This window comes from Scheffersomyces stipitis, chromosome 6 (assembly GCF_000209165.1).
Source record: "Scheffersomyces stipitis CBS 6054 chromosome 6, complete sequence".
NCBI lineage: Eukaryota > Fungi > Ascomycota > Pichiomycetes > Serinales > Debaryomycetaceae > Scheffersomyces > Scheffersomyces stipitis.
The window spans coordinates 83,579-100,497 of record NC_009046.1 but is presented as its reverse complement, the minus strand read 5'-3'; the positions used below and the strand labels follow the sequence as shown (position 1 = coordinate 100,497).

Here is a 16,919-nt window from a genome sequence, read left to right as displayed (position 1 = left end):
GAAATTGTGGACCTGTCAAATTGACAAAAAACAGAGAATGCATTTTTGTAAATTCGTAGGTGAGACACCTGCACACATTGATCACGTGAATATGTACAAAAGAACAGAGGAGCATGTTAGGCAAACATAAAAATGAATTAAGCTATACTTTAATGATTTCGTATATTGACAATGTAGACATGAACTCGTCATTTGTTCCGGATAATACGATCTAGTAGTGTTTGTTAGTTGCTTGCCTATGTACAAGAATTGCGATTTGTTTATGTCTATTTACATGAAGTTAAATTCCTTCGAGATGGCATCGAAACGCGACTTGATGGCTCTTCTCATGCCAATGTAGGTCATATCAAATGTACCTCTACCTTGAGTAATCGAGCGTAGTCTTGATAAGTACCCAATCATTTCTCTCAATGGTGTCTCTGCAATGATAATCTTTTTGTTTTTGTAGGAAATTGCATCCTTTCCTGCCTTCATGGTATAGTCTGGAGGAAGGAATGTCTTCTCGGCTTCATCCTTTGCCCAAGCCAAGGCGTCGACGTCCTGGGTTGATTCATCTTCAATCGATTTGATCACGGCCTGGCATCTTTGCGTTAGATCATGAGATACTTCACCCATGATGTCTGAATCAATGTAGACTCTGGTTTCCATAATGGGTTCAAGAATACCGAACCAATCCCTATTCGTGGCTATATAACTAGTCACAGCACTTCTGGAGACATCCAACAATACGGTTGAAGCAACAGAACTGTCTGCCACCGGGAAATCCCAGCTCTTAACTCTTATCACGGTAGAGTGTAGCGATAAACCGAAAATTGGTCCTCCCATCTGCAATGCTGTCAAACACCCTTGAATCACGATTTCTTGAAGATCTTCTAAAGAATAGGTAGACTTCCAGCGTCTCTCTTCAAGAGCCTTAAGCATATTCTGCAGAATAGCCAGCGGCTCGATTATGATGATATTGTTATCTTCGGCAATGATCATTGCTCCATTTTCTTCAAAGAAACTGGATTCCTCTGCAGCACCTTCGAAACTATCCATTTCTATCTCAATAGATACCGAACCGCTCTCGCTGGTTTGTTTATAAGAAGAACCTGGATTTAATAATGTTTCTTTATAGGAGACGGCAACGTCTCTGAGAGTAACCTTCGCCTTCATATCCCTTACAAGTCTCTCTTTGACGATATCGAGATGTAATTCACCCATACCACTAATTATGGTCTGTCCCATTTCTTCGTCGACTGATACTTTCAAAGATGGGTCTTCCCTGGTAAGTATCCGAACACATTCTTTCATGTAGGCTTCATCACCAGCTGTTTGAGGCTCGATAGCAGAGTTGAACAAAGGTGGAGGAATCTCAATTGGTAAAAGCTTCAAGTTAGATTCCATTTCACTGAATCCCTTTTTGAGATGACTATGGGACACGAGAGTATCCCCAGTCTGTATGTCGTCTTCATGGCCAGTAATAACACCAATGTTACCAGATGAAATATGTTTCACTTCCTCAGGTTCATCACCGTGCATCATGAATAGCTTTTTTACGTGTAACTTTTTTCCCGTAGTTGTATTAGTAATGATAGAATTGGATACCAACTTCCCACTGTATACTCTAAAGAAGGTCATGACACCTCTAGTGGCATGTGTCATAACCTTGAATGCTAAAGCTAGAGTAAGATTAGGATTGGCATTAACCACCAACCCAGTTCTGTTGTTCATCTTGGTAGTTACTTCCATATCTTGTTTCACAGCCTGTTTTGCTTTTACATGTTTAATTTTGACGTTCTTCGTAGCTGAAGAAGTGATTTCTGGAACCAGAATTTGCAAAGGAGAAGGAAGATACTTCACCACACCATCCATTAATGGCTGTACACCAATGTTTCTGAAAGAAGATCCACAGTAGACCGGAGTTAAATAATTCTCAAGTGTGGCCTTTCTAATTGCTTCATTGAGGACGTTTATGGGAATGTTCATGTAGTCTTCATTGCTCTCCAAAAAGGAGTCGATTATAGCCTCATCAAATTCTCCCAATGTTTCAACCATAGACTCTCTACTTTTTACAACAGTCTCGTACACTTCAGGGTAAGTATCACGCTCCGCTTCTATATCAATGACAGTTATATTCTTTCCATGAGGGTCAATTTCAGGATTCCACTTAAGTAACTTCACATGGAGGATGTCCGCTACACCACAGAACACAGGATCGTTATCCTTAGAGTTTTCGAAATAAGGAACATTACACAAGACCACTCTAGTCTGAAGTTTTTCGATAATTTCCATAACAGTTCTGCTGAAACCAGCTCCAGGTCTATCCATCTTATTGACATAGGCAATCTTCGGAATGTTCAACGAAGTCGCCTGCTTCCAGACCTTTTCGGTTTGTGCCTCTACACCAGCTACGCCGTCCAAGATTGTCACTGCGCCATCCAATACTCTCAATGATCTCGTCACCTCAAATGTGAAATCTGCATGTCCTGGTGTATCTATAATGTTAATCTTGTGATTATTCCACGGTATTGAGATCGCTGCCAGTTGAATTGTGATTCCTCGTTGTCTTTCTGAGGGTAAGTAGTCAGTGACAGTGTCGCCTTCATCCACATTGCCAATTCTCTTGGTCTTTCCACTGTAGTAGAGCATTCTTTCAGTTGTGGTTGTTTTCCCAGCATCAATATGGGCTATTATTCCAATATTTCTGGTTCTGTCTATGGGAACTTCATTGAGTTTAGATTCGAGCCGCACTGCCGTGGAATGTACTGCCCTCCAAGCTCTCCATGTACAAAACGTTTGGGATCGTAGCGATGTCGCTATTATCATAATGAAATTAGACTATGTACTCAGCATCAATAGAACAATTAAAATATCGTTAACTATGAGCAATTCGATTTTTCAACTAGAGGTCTCGCACTGGGATTGAAGATTTCAAAATGTTTTTGATGCCAGAAAATGTACGAATTGTTTGAGACATAATCAGCTTGAATACCAGTCCACAAAAATCAATTGTAGTGTTATATAGGACTAATCTGTTTGCAGTTATGAGCTACTTGGATTCACTGCCCATTTTCGACGAAATTGCAGAATAAATGTCGAATTTAATGATCATTATGTCAAATCCTTTTTCAAAATCCTGTATATAGTCATTTCACGTGATTTGTTGAACATACCTAGGAAAAAAACTATTTGTAGAACATCTAATCGGGCATGTGGTCTAGTGGTATGATTCTCGCTTAGGGTTTGACTTGTCAAAACTAATATGCGGGAGGTCCCGGGTTCAATTCCCGGCCTGCCCCAACTTCGTTGATTTTTTTCTTCTATTTTTTGCACCTATTATTATTGTATGGAAGAGGTAAATATGGAGATAAATCGCTAATTTTTTAGAAAACAGTAGTCTTCGCAGCCATTATTGTCAAGATGTTGTTCTAAGGCAATATAGAGCCACACGAACGGGGTTCCGCTGGTCCTGAAAATTTGTTGAAGTATTTGTCAGCTCTCATTAGTAAGAGTCTACAGCACCATGAACTTTAACTATACTTTGATTTTCAATTTTGTCGCCTATGATGCCTCTTTTGATTAGCGTAAAAAGTAGCTGGTATACGATCGTTCTCATATACGATACCCGACCTCGTAGATGCCAAAGCCTAAGCGGATTGAACCAATGCATCCAATGAAGAAACCCGATCTTTCTATGACTCTTTGCTATTGTCGGGTAGTGGTGTACATAGAGTCCGCATGGATGAGAACGGTGAACCGGCCACGGCTGATACCCGAATTCTGCAACTTTTTGAAGTATAAATTTCATGGTCGTATAGCTGTAGAGTCGGAAAAAAAAACGGACTTGAAATTGATTCATTAAGCTAGTCAACATTGTAATCCGAAGGGAGAGTCACAGTTTACGCTTGCAGTTTGTCAGCTTGCTCTTCTGTGTGAATGTCCGACAAGAATAACTGTAACTGGTGGTCCATTAAAAGAACTGGCAGTGTATGAACCAAAAGCTGAACAGCGCAAGTGCTCATATTTTCTAGAACTCGTTCCGATATGGGAGGCAGATCCGAGAAATAGGAATGTCAAATTTTTTTACAAAATATAAAGAGGGTTAATTGCGCTTGAACCCCAATTTTTTTGATCAACCAATAATATCATACAATACCATCTCACATAGGCTTATCGTGAGCTATTATACTTCTAGTTGTGACTCCACGTACACGCCTATACACTAGACCATAGAATTTTGGTGCTCCCATTACCCAGTGGAAAAATATGCAGCGGGATAGTTCTTCATCGCATACAGAGGCTTCGGACAAGTCGATAGGAAATCCGAAGGAAGAACTCGAGAAAATTCACGACAAGATACACACAAAGCTTTCCACTAATGGCGATAGCCACCTAGTAGAAGAAATACGTGATACCCCAGGCGGAGATTTGACGAAAATTACAACCACTGATATAGAGAAACAGTCTCTGCCGCAACCACAGGATTCGGAGTTGAATGTCGATGGAGGATATGCATGGGTGATATGTTTTGCATGCTTTCTCCTAAATTTCAGCACATGGGGGATGAACTCTGGGTTTGCTATCTACTTTGCCAACTACTTGAATAACAACACATTTGCAGGCGCTACAAAAATGGACTACGCCTATATCGGTGGTATAGCCTTTGGGGTAGGGTTGTTCTGTAGCCCGGCCATCAACTTCATTCAAGGCAAGATAGGCACCAGACCCACTATAATAGTAGGTAACTGTCTTCAGTTTACAGGGCTCATGTTGGCTAGTTGGTCTAGAAAGCTCTGGCAACTTTACTTGACTCAGGGTCTTATCCAGAGTTTTGGGCTAGCCTTCATCAGCATTCCTGCCACAACTGTTCTTCCCCAGTATTTCAAGAAAAAGAGAATTTTGTCTGGGGGATTGTCTTCAGCAGGTTCTGGAGTTGGTGGTATTTGTTTCAACTTAGGAATGCAACATGTTGTTGAGAGTAAAGGTGTCTTCTGGGCACTTCGTGTTCAGAGTATCATTGGATTTGGCCTCACTTGGATTGCTATTTCGTTGATCAGAAGTAGATCCAAAGCCCACAAGATCCAGTTCACTGCCTTTGACTCTGCTGTTGTCAGTAGTGCTGCCTTCTGGATCCTTTCCTTCTTTGTCATTACCTGTATGTTTGGCTATGTAATCGTGTTATACACGTTGGCACAGTTCACTACATCTATGGGATATAGCGAGTACCAAGGATCGATCGTATCTGCTATGGTACAATTAGGATCCTGCTGTGGAAGACCAATTATAGGTTTATTGGCAGACAAGTTCGGAGGTGCTACTGTTTCAGTGGTTGCATATACTGTTGTTGGAACCCTTTGTTTGGCTATGTGGGTACCTGCTAGAAACTACGCAACAATTGTTGCCTTTGCTATTATTCAAGGTGCCCTTATGGGTTCGATCTACGGTATGATTGCTGGCGTTGTAGCTCGTACCTTTGGTTTGCGAAAGATGAATGTTGCCTTCTCCATGATTTGGACTATCATGGGTGCGGCCGGGCTCTTTTCTCCTGTCATTGGCATCAAGCTCACCAAAGGAAACGGAGCTATTCTAGATCCTGGTCTGTATATCAATTGTTCTATATTTGCAGGTGTTTCCTTCTTGGCCTGTGCTGGCTCCTTGTTACTATTAAGAGGCTACATCAAGGCTAGAGACCATCTACAAGTAGATCAGCATACTGATTCCGATCAGGGAGACTACACTGGTATCAACGTACCATTCAAGCTGGTAATCACCAGTTGTTTCAAGACGAGTCACGAAAAAACATAACAAATTTACATGAGAATACTCAATGTTACTAACATCAAAACCATTGACCATGTTCATTAATTAATAGAAGTCCTTGTAGCTTCTTCATATTTATTACTCTAAGAGTTATCACATCCAAAATATGTACTTATGCAAATATGCCTTATATATACCTCTTATAGAATAGAGAAAACTAATGTATAATCTTTTGAACAGAGAGTAGTTAATATCAGTCCAGTTCGCATGTACTATAGTAGACCAAGTTTAGCGAAGACTCTCCTGCATGGGTAGCATCAAAATTTGAAATGAATACAAACAGTGCTTCTCTGACTTTCCAGCTTATACTGATCATCCGCAAACACGCAACATCGGCGATGCCAACGGACGAGACGTCACATAGTGACAGCTATTTTCTAGAGTCCCTAGCTGGGTTTGAAAAATCTGAACAAACAGTAGCACTAGATGCGCAACCTATGGAAAGCGCAAATGTCAAACCAGAGCCAATCTCATCTCAACTTGAGACGGTCTCGGGAAACAGCAATTACGACGGGGATTTCCATTCACAGCACAGCTCACCTCCTTTAAAAAAAGCAAAACTCGAAGTACAACCTTCTTTGGATATGTTTCCTCTTTCAAACAATGAGAGTTCAGTACCGATGACCTTAACCAGCTCCCATGAAATACGACTGTTCCCGGATTTGGAGTCAGTAGCAGTGAAAACTGAACCCACAACTCAGAGAAGTGATACGCCGTATTTTCAAGAAAAAGACAAACAGAATCCAGATACCAACTTTGGTGTTTTGGAGGATTCATCCCTAGACTCAAACTCACATATTAATAACAGTTCAATTTTACATACACCTTCACTAACTGCTGAGCAGATCAACAAAGCAGCAGATACAGCGTTTGAAACTAGCTTGAAAGAAAGCTCCATTGAACCATTCAGTCCCAAAGTGCAGCATATTGGATATGAAGTGAGCACAAATGAAGTTAAATCAAGTACGAATACAGAAATACTTCCTCCACCCTCCTTAACAGCAACAATATCCTCGGCACCAGTAGTGACACCTTCAGACCCAACAGTGCCTTCCACTGTAGCATCTTCAATTCCAATAATATCTTCAGTTCCAGTCGTGTCTTCTTCATTGCCAGTAGTACCTCCAATAGTTCACAATGTTGAATCAATACCTGCTCCCATTTCACAATCATCTGCAATTGTTGCTCCAGTGAAAGCTTTACCTCCATTAAACCCTAGAAAGCATCGTCTAGTTCTTTTGTATGACAAGCCTCGCTACTACCATATCATTATGCAATTGAAAGAGCTCAGAGAACTGCCCGACGACATCGTAACAGTCCTCGAGCTTTCTGAAATAAATTCGCTATTGACAGATAAAGTCCTCTCCAATATCAGATTTGATCATTTGAACATTTGTATAGAGTACAACGACGAATTTGAGAATAATTTGAGAGGATTTGCTGAGTTCATCGAACAAAATCCGGCCAAGATTTCCAGTATGGGAGACATTGGTTATCATATCCACTTTGCACCTGGAAAGAAATGGAAAGACTACAAAGAATATGAGATCAAGGAGTACAATAGATTCTTGGATGTCTTGAACAAGGTAGCAGGTGACAAAGTTGTTCATTGTTCGGTCATTAACAAGTATGACATGGATACTGTCTACATCACTGAACGTAATGAACTCGCAAAACTTGGACAGGAAATTCAAGGAGATATTGAGTACTGGAAGCATTTGAAAGTATTGGATTACGGTGAAAGCAGCATAAGGTTCTTACCAGGGGTGCAGTTACCGGATAGTTTACAGGTATTGAATATTGGAGGAGGGTACGCCTTGGAGACATTGACTGGTTTCAAAATGCCTCCCAAATTGAAAACATTATTGGCTGGCCAGGGGGCAGTTCATTCCATTGATAATATTGTATTCCCTGCTACTTTAGAAAGCTTAGGCTTGGAAGACAACAAGATTTACTTATTAAATTACGTAGAATTCCCTGCTACTTTGAAACACCTAGATATTTCCCAAAACAGAATTGAATCCTTGCGAGGTGTGAATTTCCCAGAAGATTTGATTTCATTGAATTTGGGGTTTAATCCCATCGATTCTATCAAAGGTGTCAAGTTCCCAGAAACTTTGAGGTACTTGGAAGTATCTAACATTCCCAACGAGTCTATGACCGGAGTAAAGTTCCCGGACAATTTGGAAGTGTTGAATCTACAATCGTCAATGACAACCACTAGAGGTTTGAAATTGCCTTCGAATGTAAAGACTTTGATTTTGACTGGTAATGGAGTTAACAGTATCAACCCTTTGAAATTGCCGAACTCTGTGGAGATACTCTACTTGAACGACAACAACATCAAGACTCTTAACAAGGTGCAATTTCCAACAGCATTAAAAGAGTTGTATTTGGGAGATAACATGATAACCACTTTGAAGAATGTAACTTTACCCCCCACCTTGGAAATTTTAGATCTTCAAAATGATCCTGATGCCGAAGAGCACGAAAAGTACATTACAACTCTTAAGGATGTGGTATTCCCTCCGAATTTGAAAGTGCTCAAGTTGGGATACCACTCAATAAAAATCATAGAATCAATAGACTTCCCTTATAGTTTGACGTCATTGTATTTATCATACAACGACCTCAAGCTTATTCGCGGAGTGCGGTTTGGCAATTATCTCAAGTTATTGGATTTAAGTGGGAATCCAGAACTCACCAACATCGATAATCTAGTCCTTCCTGAGTCATTGGCAGAATTGCGAGTTCCAGTTGAGTTGATTCCCAACTTGCCTGCCTATATCATTGACAGAGCGAACAAAAAGCAATTGCTCATCAAGAAAGGGTTTTCGCCTTAATTGTCAAATTCATTAGCATTTCAGTTCACAAAACTGTAGTATTACATTTTAGTATATATCTCTTTACTTTTTAAGGTAAATAGTTACTCATGGGGATATAAAATCTATAACTATTTATAAGAGAATCTTCGTGTTCGTAGACTCGAGACCATACACCCTGAAACTAACTATTGAGTTGAAATGGTTTTGAATGCAGAGCATGTTTATTCTTCGTCCTCTTCATCAGAAGATTCTTCCTTGTCTTCAGCTTCTTTTCTTTCTAACAATGCCTGTAACTCAGCATCTTCAGTAGCAGTGACAGCCTTTGGAGCCATGGTGACCTTACAGACACCACCCTTTTCGGTGATGGTATTGGATATTTGTTCGATGGCGGATTCCAATAAGGTGATACCTTGGTTTTTGTCTAATGCTTGAACAGAAATAACATATAATGGGGCTGCAACCAACTTGGCCTTGACTTGCATTTGTTCGGTCGAAACGTTTTCAGCAGCTACCAAGGCTGCCTTGATGGCATCAATACCTTCGTATGAGAAACAAGATACTTCCACGTCGGCTCTAATCTTAATGGCCTGAGGAGTCAATCTTCTGGAAATGTACAATTTCAATTCTTCCAACACATCAGCAGATGGAGCTTCAACTTCGTCAAAGATGACAGGATCAGTAATAGATAACTTGAAGGCATCGTACGCATGACCGTACTTTCTACTTAATGGCCAGCCGATAGTCTGATATAAAGTTTCCAAAGGCACAGTGAACTTTTCGGCACAGTGTCTCAAGATGGAGTGCACGGCCTTGGATTTGTTGTATCTTTCGTCACATTTCACAATATCTTCTGCTGAAACTCTTCTCTTGGACAAATCAATGTAACCTTTTTCTTTGTCGACTCTCAATACAACGGCAACTTCGTTCTTTCCCACACGAATAAGCTTCTGGATAGAACGGATACGTCTTCTTGACAACTCTGACAACAACACCATCCCTTCGATGTTATCGTATTCCAATAATTTGACGTAGGCTCCCATTTCGGCGATCTCCTGGACGTTGACCATGACAACTTCGTCCACTTCGGGGTACTTATTTTCGTAGAATCTACAGTGCGACGAACTCATAATGCTGGACTTGTGGATGTGAGTGTGCGTTCGGCCGCTGGTGAATGAATGTCTACTAAATATAGTGGTGTAATCTATGACTATTCACTTTTTCTTTGGTTCAGGTCTTCAGTGAAAAATCAAATTTTTTTTGCTGGGTTACGTAAGCGGATACAGAGAGATTATATCATTTTCATAGTTAAGTCTTCTGCACTTTTTTTCGCTATCTGATCCAAATATTTTTCGATCTTGTCTGTGGCTGCGACTCCAGAGACAAAATATTGCGGTTGCAAATTGGCGCCTAAAGTAGTTATATAATTAGAGAGCTATGAGAGAATTACAACTTTAGTTTGAGAAGTCATTCATTAGTTGTGATACTAGATAGCAAAACATTATATCCAGTGAATCTTCGTATCTTCGACATGGCCACTTCTGTACGTTTGTTGAATCAGAGCCACGATCTTGCCGACAGCTTGAATCCATCATTCAAGGCGAACTACACCACTTTCTGTGAAAATGGATGCTATTTTTCCATTGACTCCAGATACGAGTTAGAGAAGGTGTTGGGCAAGGGATCCTATGGAACAGTATGCTCTGCAATCGATACAAGAAAATCACACCCCGATGCCGAATACTCTAGGATTGCAATTAAGAAGGTGTCCAACATTTTCAACAAGGATATCCTTCTCAAAAGAGCAGTTCGTGAGTTGAAATTCATGAGACACTTCAAAGGACACAGAAATGTAAGTAAACACACCAAATACAGATATTAGAATATCTACTAACATTTGAAGATCGTCAACTTGATAGACTTAGATATTGTTTTTACCAAGCCATATGACGGTCTCTACTGCTATCAAGAACTAGCAGATCTCGACTTGGCTCGAGTTCTCTATTCCAACATTCAATTTTCCGAGTTCCACATTCAAAGCTTCATCTACCAGATTTTGACCGGGTTGAAATACATCCACTCAGCTGATGTCATTCATAGGGATTTGAAGCCAGGAAACATATTGGTAACTACACAAGGTACTCTCAAAATCTGCGATTTTGGACTAGCAAGAGGAGTCAATCCACGTTACTTTAAACACCGTTCTTCACAAATCACCAACTATGTGGCTACTCGTTGGTACAGAGCTCCAGAACTAATGCTTTCTGAGAAGAGGTATACCAAGGCAGTTGATCTCTGGGCAGTTGGGTGTATTCTTGCTGAGCTATATGGGAGAAAACCACTCTTTCCTGGAAAGAATCAGATGGATCAGATCCACTGTATAGTACGAGTACTTGGTACACCCCTTCCAGCTGTCATCAATAGAAACAACTGGAAATTTCTTCTTCCCCCTCGTCCGCAGTACAGGGTATCTGAATGGAGCCAATTGTATCCATTTGCTTCCAAGGATGGGCAGGAGCTTATTGAAAGCTTGTTACAATGGGATCCAGAGAAGAGATTAAGCGTACACCAAGCCATCAGCCACCGGTTCATTGAACCTGTCAGAGACTCCAATAGTGAAGCTCTATGTGAGGTGTTCGATTTCAGTTTTGAAAACAGGGCTACGACTTTAGGAGAACTACGTGAACTATTGGAGAGAGAGGTAGAGATGTTCAAAGCGGAGCGGAAGCTGGCGGAAATGTAAACTGGTGCTGAGACCAACTCTGCTTTACCCATGGGATTTCTAAGCAAACCTGAATAATCATTTACTCAAAAGAGCTTTACACATGAATTACCGTTTTTCTATATAGACAGCCCCGCAACTTTATCCTAATATAGCCATTGACTGAAGGCAAAATTAGATTAGACCCGTAGACTCCATTGTTAAAGTAGGAATTGACAGCTCTGGGTCGTCGGAGCTATGAGCCGAGTTGCAAAATCTCGCAAATACCACATTTAGATCTTTCTGAATGGGGAAAATTTAGTGCCGCTTCCTGCACCACTCTGCCCTATTTATTTTGGCAGTTTGGCTTTTTTTACATGTGAATTAATTCTGCAAAAAAAAACTGCCGTGGAGAACAATTAGTTTGTTTAGACAGATAGACGAGATTTGTTTGGCCCCACTTGAAGTGGAGCAACCGAGGCAAACTCCATAGATATAAATATTTTACAAATCCCAAGTCACTGAAATGTGAAAGATTTGTATTCAACCACCCAAAATAGTTAGCCCAGGAACTACTTGCTAATCCACAACTTTTTAGACTCGAATACCCTACATACACTATGTTACCTACGCATCCAGATTTGGAAGTTATCAAATTCGTCACTAACGTCGTGGGCCGGGATCCAATTGAGACTCCTGTTTCTGGAGCAGAGACTATCGATGTCAAAATTCCCGAAAGCTCTAAGTTTGTCATGACCATTCATTTCAAGGTCAAGAACAGAGCCTTGAAGAACTTCAAGTACAAACAGGTCGTCAAGAAAGCTGGTATTACCATCAGGAATCAGGAGTTCCTCATTGGTGACTATGAGCCTTCTGATGAAGTCTACACCAAGGATTTCCCAGAAGATACTACTCCTGGTGGATTTTTGATGAGAGGGGTATACCCAAGTCACTCCTTGTACTTCGACGAAGTGGAACAGTTATTGGATGTGAAATGGGACTTGGAAATTACCAAGAAATAGGACGGTTTTGAAAGTCTGCAAATGATTAAAATTCTGGAAATTTTGCATCTATTTCGCAGACCTGTTGAAAAATACTGGCCTGAAGAAATGCGCTAGTATTAAGTAGTCTCTTACAAACAATTTACCGTATGTCCAGAAATACATGATAACGCGTAGCTCAAATGTAGAACCGTATACATTATGCTGGAAATTGTTCTATACTCTTGTCTATCTACATTGGTATCAATGTAATCAATGAGCAGAATTGAGAAGCGATAACTAAATAACTGTTTGTCGACCGAGAACTAGCTCAGTACGACAATCCAGATACTTACAAAATATGAAGCTTCAAGCAAATGAAAAGAGAAATGAAGGAATCACTGCCAACCACTAAGGGGGAAGAACAGCTATTTATTTAAATTTACAGAAACAGGGAAACTGATAGAGAGCAATTCCAGTGCAACTACTCGTTAGACATTTTCGTATTTGACGCAGATTTCCACTTTACACAATATGCGATAAAAGCACCTTCTTCAATAATCTCACCAAATAGCATATGCAACACCTAGTTAGACTACACATGGTCATCTACTTCCTTATGTCTACGATCATCACACACTCTACTCATATTTCGGCAAATCAGGATGAAACCCCGCTGGCTGCAAGGCATACGCATAGTTGCAACCCTTTCGTTGCCTGCAGGTCGGCTGTGATTACATCATCTAACCCTTGACACGAAGACAAGAAGGAACAGGTTTGCCCTTGGACTAGCATTCTGCTTCTTGCTTGCAGTCGAGATTTCAGTTGTGTGTTCACATTGGATAGTCTTAAGTAGAAAAATAGTCTGGACAAGTCTGTCTGCGTTTGACTTTTATTCATTTGCAAATGGTCCATAATCTGAGCCTTCCTCTCCACACACTGCTAATTCACATCTCACAATCTCCAGCTTCATCCGTTTCTTCCCAAACCGCAAGGGAATATCAACACACCATATTGGACCTGTTAGAACCATGCTGTATATCCGCCCTGCCACACATGCCGGCTCGTGGTACTCAAACAATCCTACCAAGTTGGGGTTGCAGTTAGAAGCCTACTTTCACAAGGCTGAATCACATAGCGGAGAAGACTCCAGACACATAATACCTGGTGCACGAATCTTAATAGGTCCCCATGCTGGCTTTGCCTATTCTGGTGAACGTTTGGCTGAAACTTTTACTGTATGGGACACTTCTAAAGTAAAGAGAATCTTCATGTTGGGACCTTCTCATCATGTTTATTTCAAGAATTCGGTGATGGTGTCGCAGTTTGAATGGTACGAAACTCCGTTCGGTAATATTCCCGTAGACACCGAAACGATCGAGAAGTTGCTCCACACCAAGCCGCAGTCACATGGCCACTCTCTTACACATGCAAAAGATTCTGTGTTCAAGTACATGAGTGAAGAGATGGATGAAGACGAACATTCGTTTGAAATGCACGCGCCTTTTATCTACCAAAAGACCCACGATTTGCCCCAGGGCATTCCCAAGATCATTCCCATACTTATCAGTGGAATGGATGAGAAGTTGAACGATGAGGTGGTGTCGGCTTTGTTGCCCTATCTCGAAAATGAAGAGAACCACTTCATCATCAGTCTGGACTTCTGCCACTGGGGCTCTCGTTTCGGATACACCAAATATGTTCCTCAGAAGGTCGACTCCCTTCAGCTCCTCACCGAAAACTTATCGAGCTTGGGCCATTCATTGAGAACCAAACCCAACGAATTACCCATATATAAGTCAATAGAGGTGTTGGATAAAGCTGCGATGGAAATTGCTTCACTGGGAAGCTATTCTGACTGGAAAACCTACATTTCTCAAACAGGAAACACTATCTGTGGCCAGAAGCCCATCGCAGTGGTGTTGAAGTTGATTCAAAAGTATAGATTGGCTGCCGGTGATACAGATAAGGCAGCCATCTTTAAGTGGATAGGCTATTCTCAGAGTAACCAAGCACGTAGGGCTTCGGATTCGAGTGTCTCATATGCTTCTGGTTATGTTACGATTTGATGTTATTCGATTTTAATTTTCAATGGTTTATCTAATGGTTTTAAGGTTTTGTATTTGCGTCTGCTTAGTCCCTAGTGTTTATTTTTAGATTATATACTATACATGCTTGCTTTATAGGACATGATATCTATGCAAGAAGTACTATTCAGTAATATTTATTAAACATATCACCGAAACATCTCATAACTAACTAGATCATTGCATATCACCAACAGAAGTCCAAGTCTCTTTTCGCAACCAAACCGAGCGAATTGCTTTCACAGACTGCACACAGTCTAAACCATACTGGGGGAATTTATCAACTAATATTGACCAGATCAACAACATGACAACTTCCCATTTTCTTTACCCGCAATTTCCATTGCCAAATACAACATAGTTAGCCATGAGTGATGGAAAGCTCTTTGCTAAATCGAACTCAGTGGAGTTGCGTGCGGAGTTAGAGCAGGCGATGAAGAAGTCTAAGTCGCATTCCCGAATCAAGATTGTACTCCGGAAAGTCATAGCCAACATCATTTTGAACAACAACGAATTGGCCGCCATGATGCCCGATGTAATTGATTTGTTTAAAATTGATGATCTTGAGATCCGCAAAATGTGTTTCCAGTACTTATCCAATTATGCCCATGTAAATCCTCGGGATGCCTCGGAAGCATTGCCATATTTGGAGCAGTTCCTCAACGATTCATCGCCTATTGTTCGAGCTTTGGCTATAAGAACTTTGGCTTCTGTAGCTAACAAGGACTATATAGAACGGACAGTTGGAGCAGTCAGAACTGGACTCGGCGATGTAGATCCTTACGTTCGAAAAACTGCTGCCTATGCTGTGTCTCGTTTGTACCAGCATGATCCAACAAGGACTGAAAAACACAACTTGATCAGTGAACTTAACGAGCTTTTATACGACAAAAACCAAGTGGTCGTTTCCAATGCCTTAGCATCATTGAGTTACGTTACCGACCATAGTAGAACGTTGACATTGGCTATAGACAAAGCCCATTCCATGGCTCTCATAACCCATTTGGGTAATGCCAATGAATGGTGCCAGATCTACATTTTGAATTCGCTCATGTCGTACGTACCACAAAATTCAGAGGAAGCCTTGGATCTCATCGAGGCAACTATTCCATCTTTGCAACATGAAAACTCATCGGTTGTTCTCAATGCCATTAAAGTCATCGTTTACTACAGTCATTACGTGAAGAACCCAGGCTTGATATTTCCTACTCTTCCCAAGAGATTGGGAACATCCCTTATCTCTCTCTTGTCAAAACCTGCTGAGATTCAGTTTTTGGTCTTGCGAAACGTCATTTTGCTCCTCTTGGGTTCCAAAGATTTAGTCAGTTTTGAAGTTGAAATGTTCTTCTGCCACAATGAAGATCCTATCTATATCAAGGACACTAAGTTGGAAATCATCTATCTATTGGCCAACGAGCAAAATGTCCATGTAGTATTGAGGGAACTTGAAGAGTATGCCACTGAAGTAGATGTTTCCATGGCAAGAAAGGCAATAAGAGCATTAGGAAACTTGGCAGTGAAGCTCCCCAATGCAGCAGACGCATGTGTAGAGGTGATACAAAATTTGTTCAACGAAGGAATATCATACATTGTACAAGAATCGGCAGTTGTGTTAAAAAACATCATGAGAAAGTATCCAAACAAGTTTCAGCAAGAGACGTTAGAGCTTGTGAAGTTCTACAAGCTAATTGACGAACCTGACGCAAAAGCATCGATGATTTGGATCATCGGACAAGCTTGTCAATTTATAGATCTGGTTGAAACAATTTTTGAAGTTATCATATCAAACTTTAAAGACGACCCAATCGAAGTGCAGTATGCGACATTGACGGCGGCAACTAAATTGTATTTGATGCTCCCTGAAAAAGGAGAAAAAACGGTATTGAATGTCCTTAAATGGGCTACAGAAGAGTCTGATAATCCAGACATAAGAGAGAGGGGATACATTTATTGGAGATTAATTTCTTCTGAATATGCCAGTGGTAAGTCTGGCAATTTCCAGGAAGTTACCAAGGAGATTATATTGAATCCTAATCCCATTATATCACCTGAAAATGATAGTATAGATCCCAAGATATTAGAAGAACTTGAACTCAACATAGGGACATTGGCTTCAATTTACTTAAAGCCAGTTCTGCATGTTTTCCGTCTAGCAAAGGTTAAATCCCTTCCCAACAGCCCAGTCCTTCAAAAGCGGGCACAAGGGCCAGTGACATCCGATGTGACAGTAGCAACCAAGAATGCACAGTCAACTCTGGGTAGAAAAGTCTCTGTGATTTCTTCGCCAGTTGCAGATACTAGTTTTCCGGCAAGAAATTTGACACCCAGATCTACTTCTTCAAAACAGACTTACGATTCTACTGGCTCGTCAAACGAAGACATTTCTTCAAAGGACAGTTTTGCAAAACGGTTAACGAGAAAAGCCACTCAATTGGCCGCCAGAAAGGGCTCAAGAGATTAGGAAGCCTTCACTCTACTACGCTTATGTATAAATATAATGAACTTTTTTATTTCGCAACAATCTAGT

At 40.8% G+C, this 16,919-nt stretch overlaps 7 protein-coding genes across 7 annotated transcripts; 6 read left to right on the top strand and 1 right to left on the bottom strand. All coding sequences in view use genetic code 12, as the record gives it.

Annotated features, from left to right (window-relative positions):
• Window positions 1-151: 151 nt before the first annotated feature.
• Window positions 152-2,808, bottom strand: MEF2 (mitochondrial elongation factor G- like protein; the record flags this gene model as incomplete). Its single annotated transcript, XM_001385313.1, has 1 exon — window positions 152-2,808. The coding sequence occupies one exon, from the start codon at window positions 2,806-2,808 to the stop codon at window positions 271-273; it is 2,538 nt and encodes an 845-aa protein (XP_001385350.2). The 3' UTR covers window positions 152-270.
• A 1,440-nt stretch (window positions 2,809-4,248) lies between these two features.
• MCH2.1 (Monocarboxylate transporter) lies at window positions 4,249-5,787 on the top strand (the record flags this gene model as incomplete). The annotated part of the gene is made up of 1 exon (XM_001385674.1): window positions 4,249-5,787. The coding sequence occupies one exon, from the start codon at window positions 4,249-4,251 to the stop codon at window positions 5,785-5,787; it is 1,539 nt and encodes a 512-aa protein (XP_001385711.2).
• Window positions 5,788-7,016: 1,229 nt separating this feature from the next.
• PICST_90468 (predicted protein) lies at window positions 7,017-9,805 on the top strand. Its single transcript, XM_001385673.1, has one exon. It carries the CDS (start codon window positions 7,074-7,076, stop codon window positions 8,643-8,645), a length of 1,572 nt encoding a protein of 523 aa, XP_001385710.2. The 5' UTR covers window positions 7,017-7,073; the 3' UTR covers window positions 8,646-9,805.
• Window positions 9,806-10,233: 428 nt separating this feature from the next.
• Window positions 10,234-11,367, top strand: PICST_62189 (predicted protein; the record flags this gene model as incomplete). The annotated part of the gene is made up of 2 exons (XM_001385672.1): window positions 10,234-10,480; window positions 10,544-11,367. Coding segments are annotated over 2 exons (1,071 nt in total), but the record flags the coding sequence as incomplete, so codon positions are not given.
• A 578-nt stretch (window positions 11,368-11,945) lies between these two features.
• PICST_48488 (predicted protein) lies at window positions 11,946-12,347 on the top strand (the record flags this gene model as incomplete). The annotated part of the gene is made up of 1 exon (XM_001385671.1): window positions 11,946-12,347. One exon carries the CDS (start codon window positions 11,946-11,948, stop codon window positions 12,345-12,347), a length of 402 nt encoding a protein of 133 aa, XP_001385708.1.
• A 989-nt stretch (window positions 12,348-13,336) lies between these two features.
• On the top strand, window positions 13,337-14,374 carry PICST_36516 (predicted protein; the record flags this gene model as incomplete). Its single annotated transcript, XM_001385670.1, has 1 exon — window positions 13,337-14,374. One exon carries the CDS (start codon window positions 13,337-13,339, stop codon window positions 14,372-14,374), a length of 1,038 nt encoding a protein of 345 aa, XP_001385707.2.
• Window positions 14,375-14,737: 363 nt separating this feature from the next.
• PICST_84899 (predicted protein) lies at window positions 14,738-16,908 on the top strand. The gene has a single exon (XM_001385669.1). It carries the CDS (start codon window positions 14,760-14,762, stop codon window positions 16,851-16,853), a length of 2,094 nt encoding a protein of 697 aa, XP_001385706.2. The 5' UTR covers window positions 14,738-14,759; the 3' UTR covers window positions 16,854-16,908.
• Window positions 16,909-16,919: the final 11 nt, after the last annotated feature.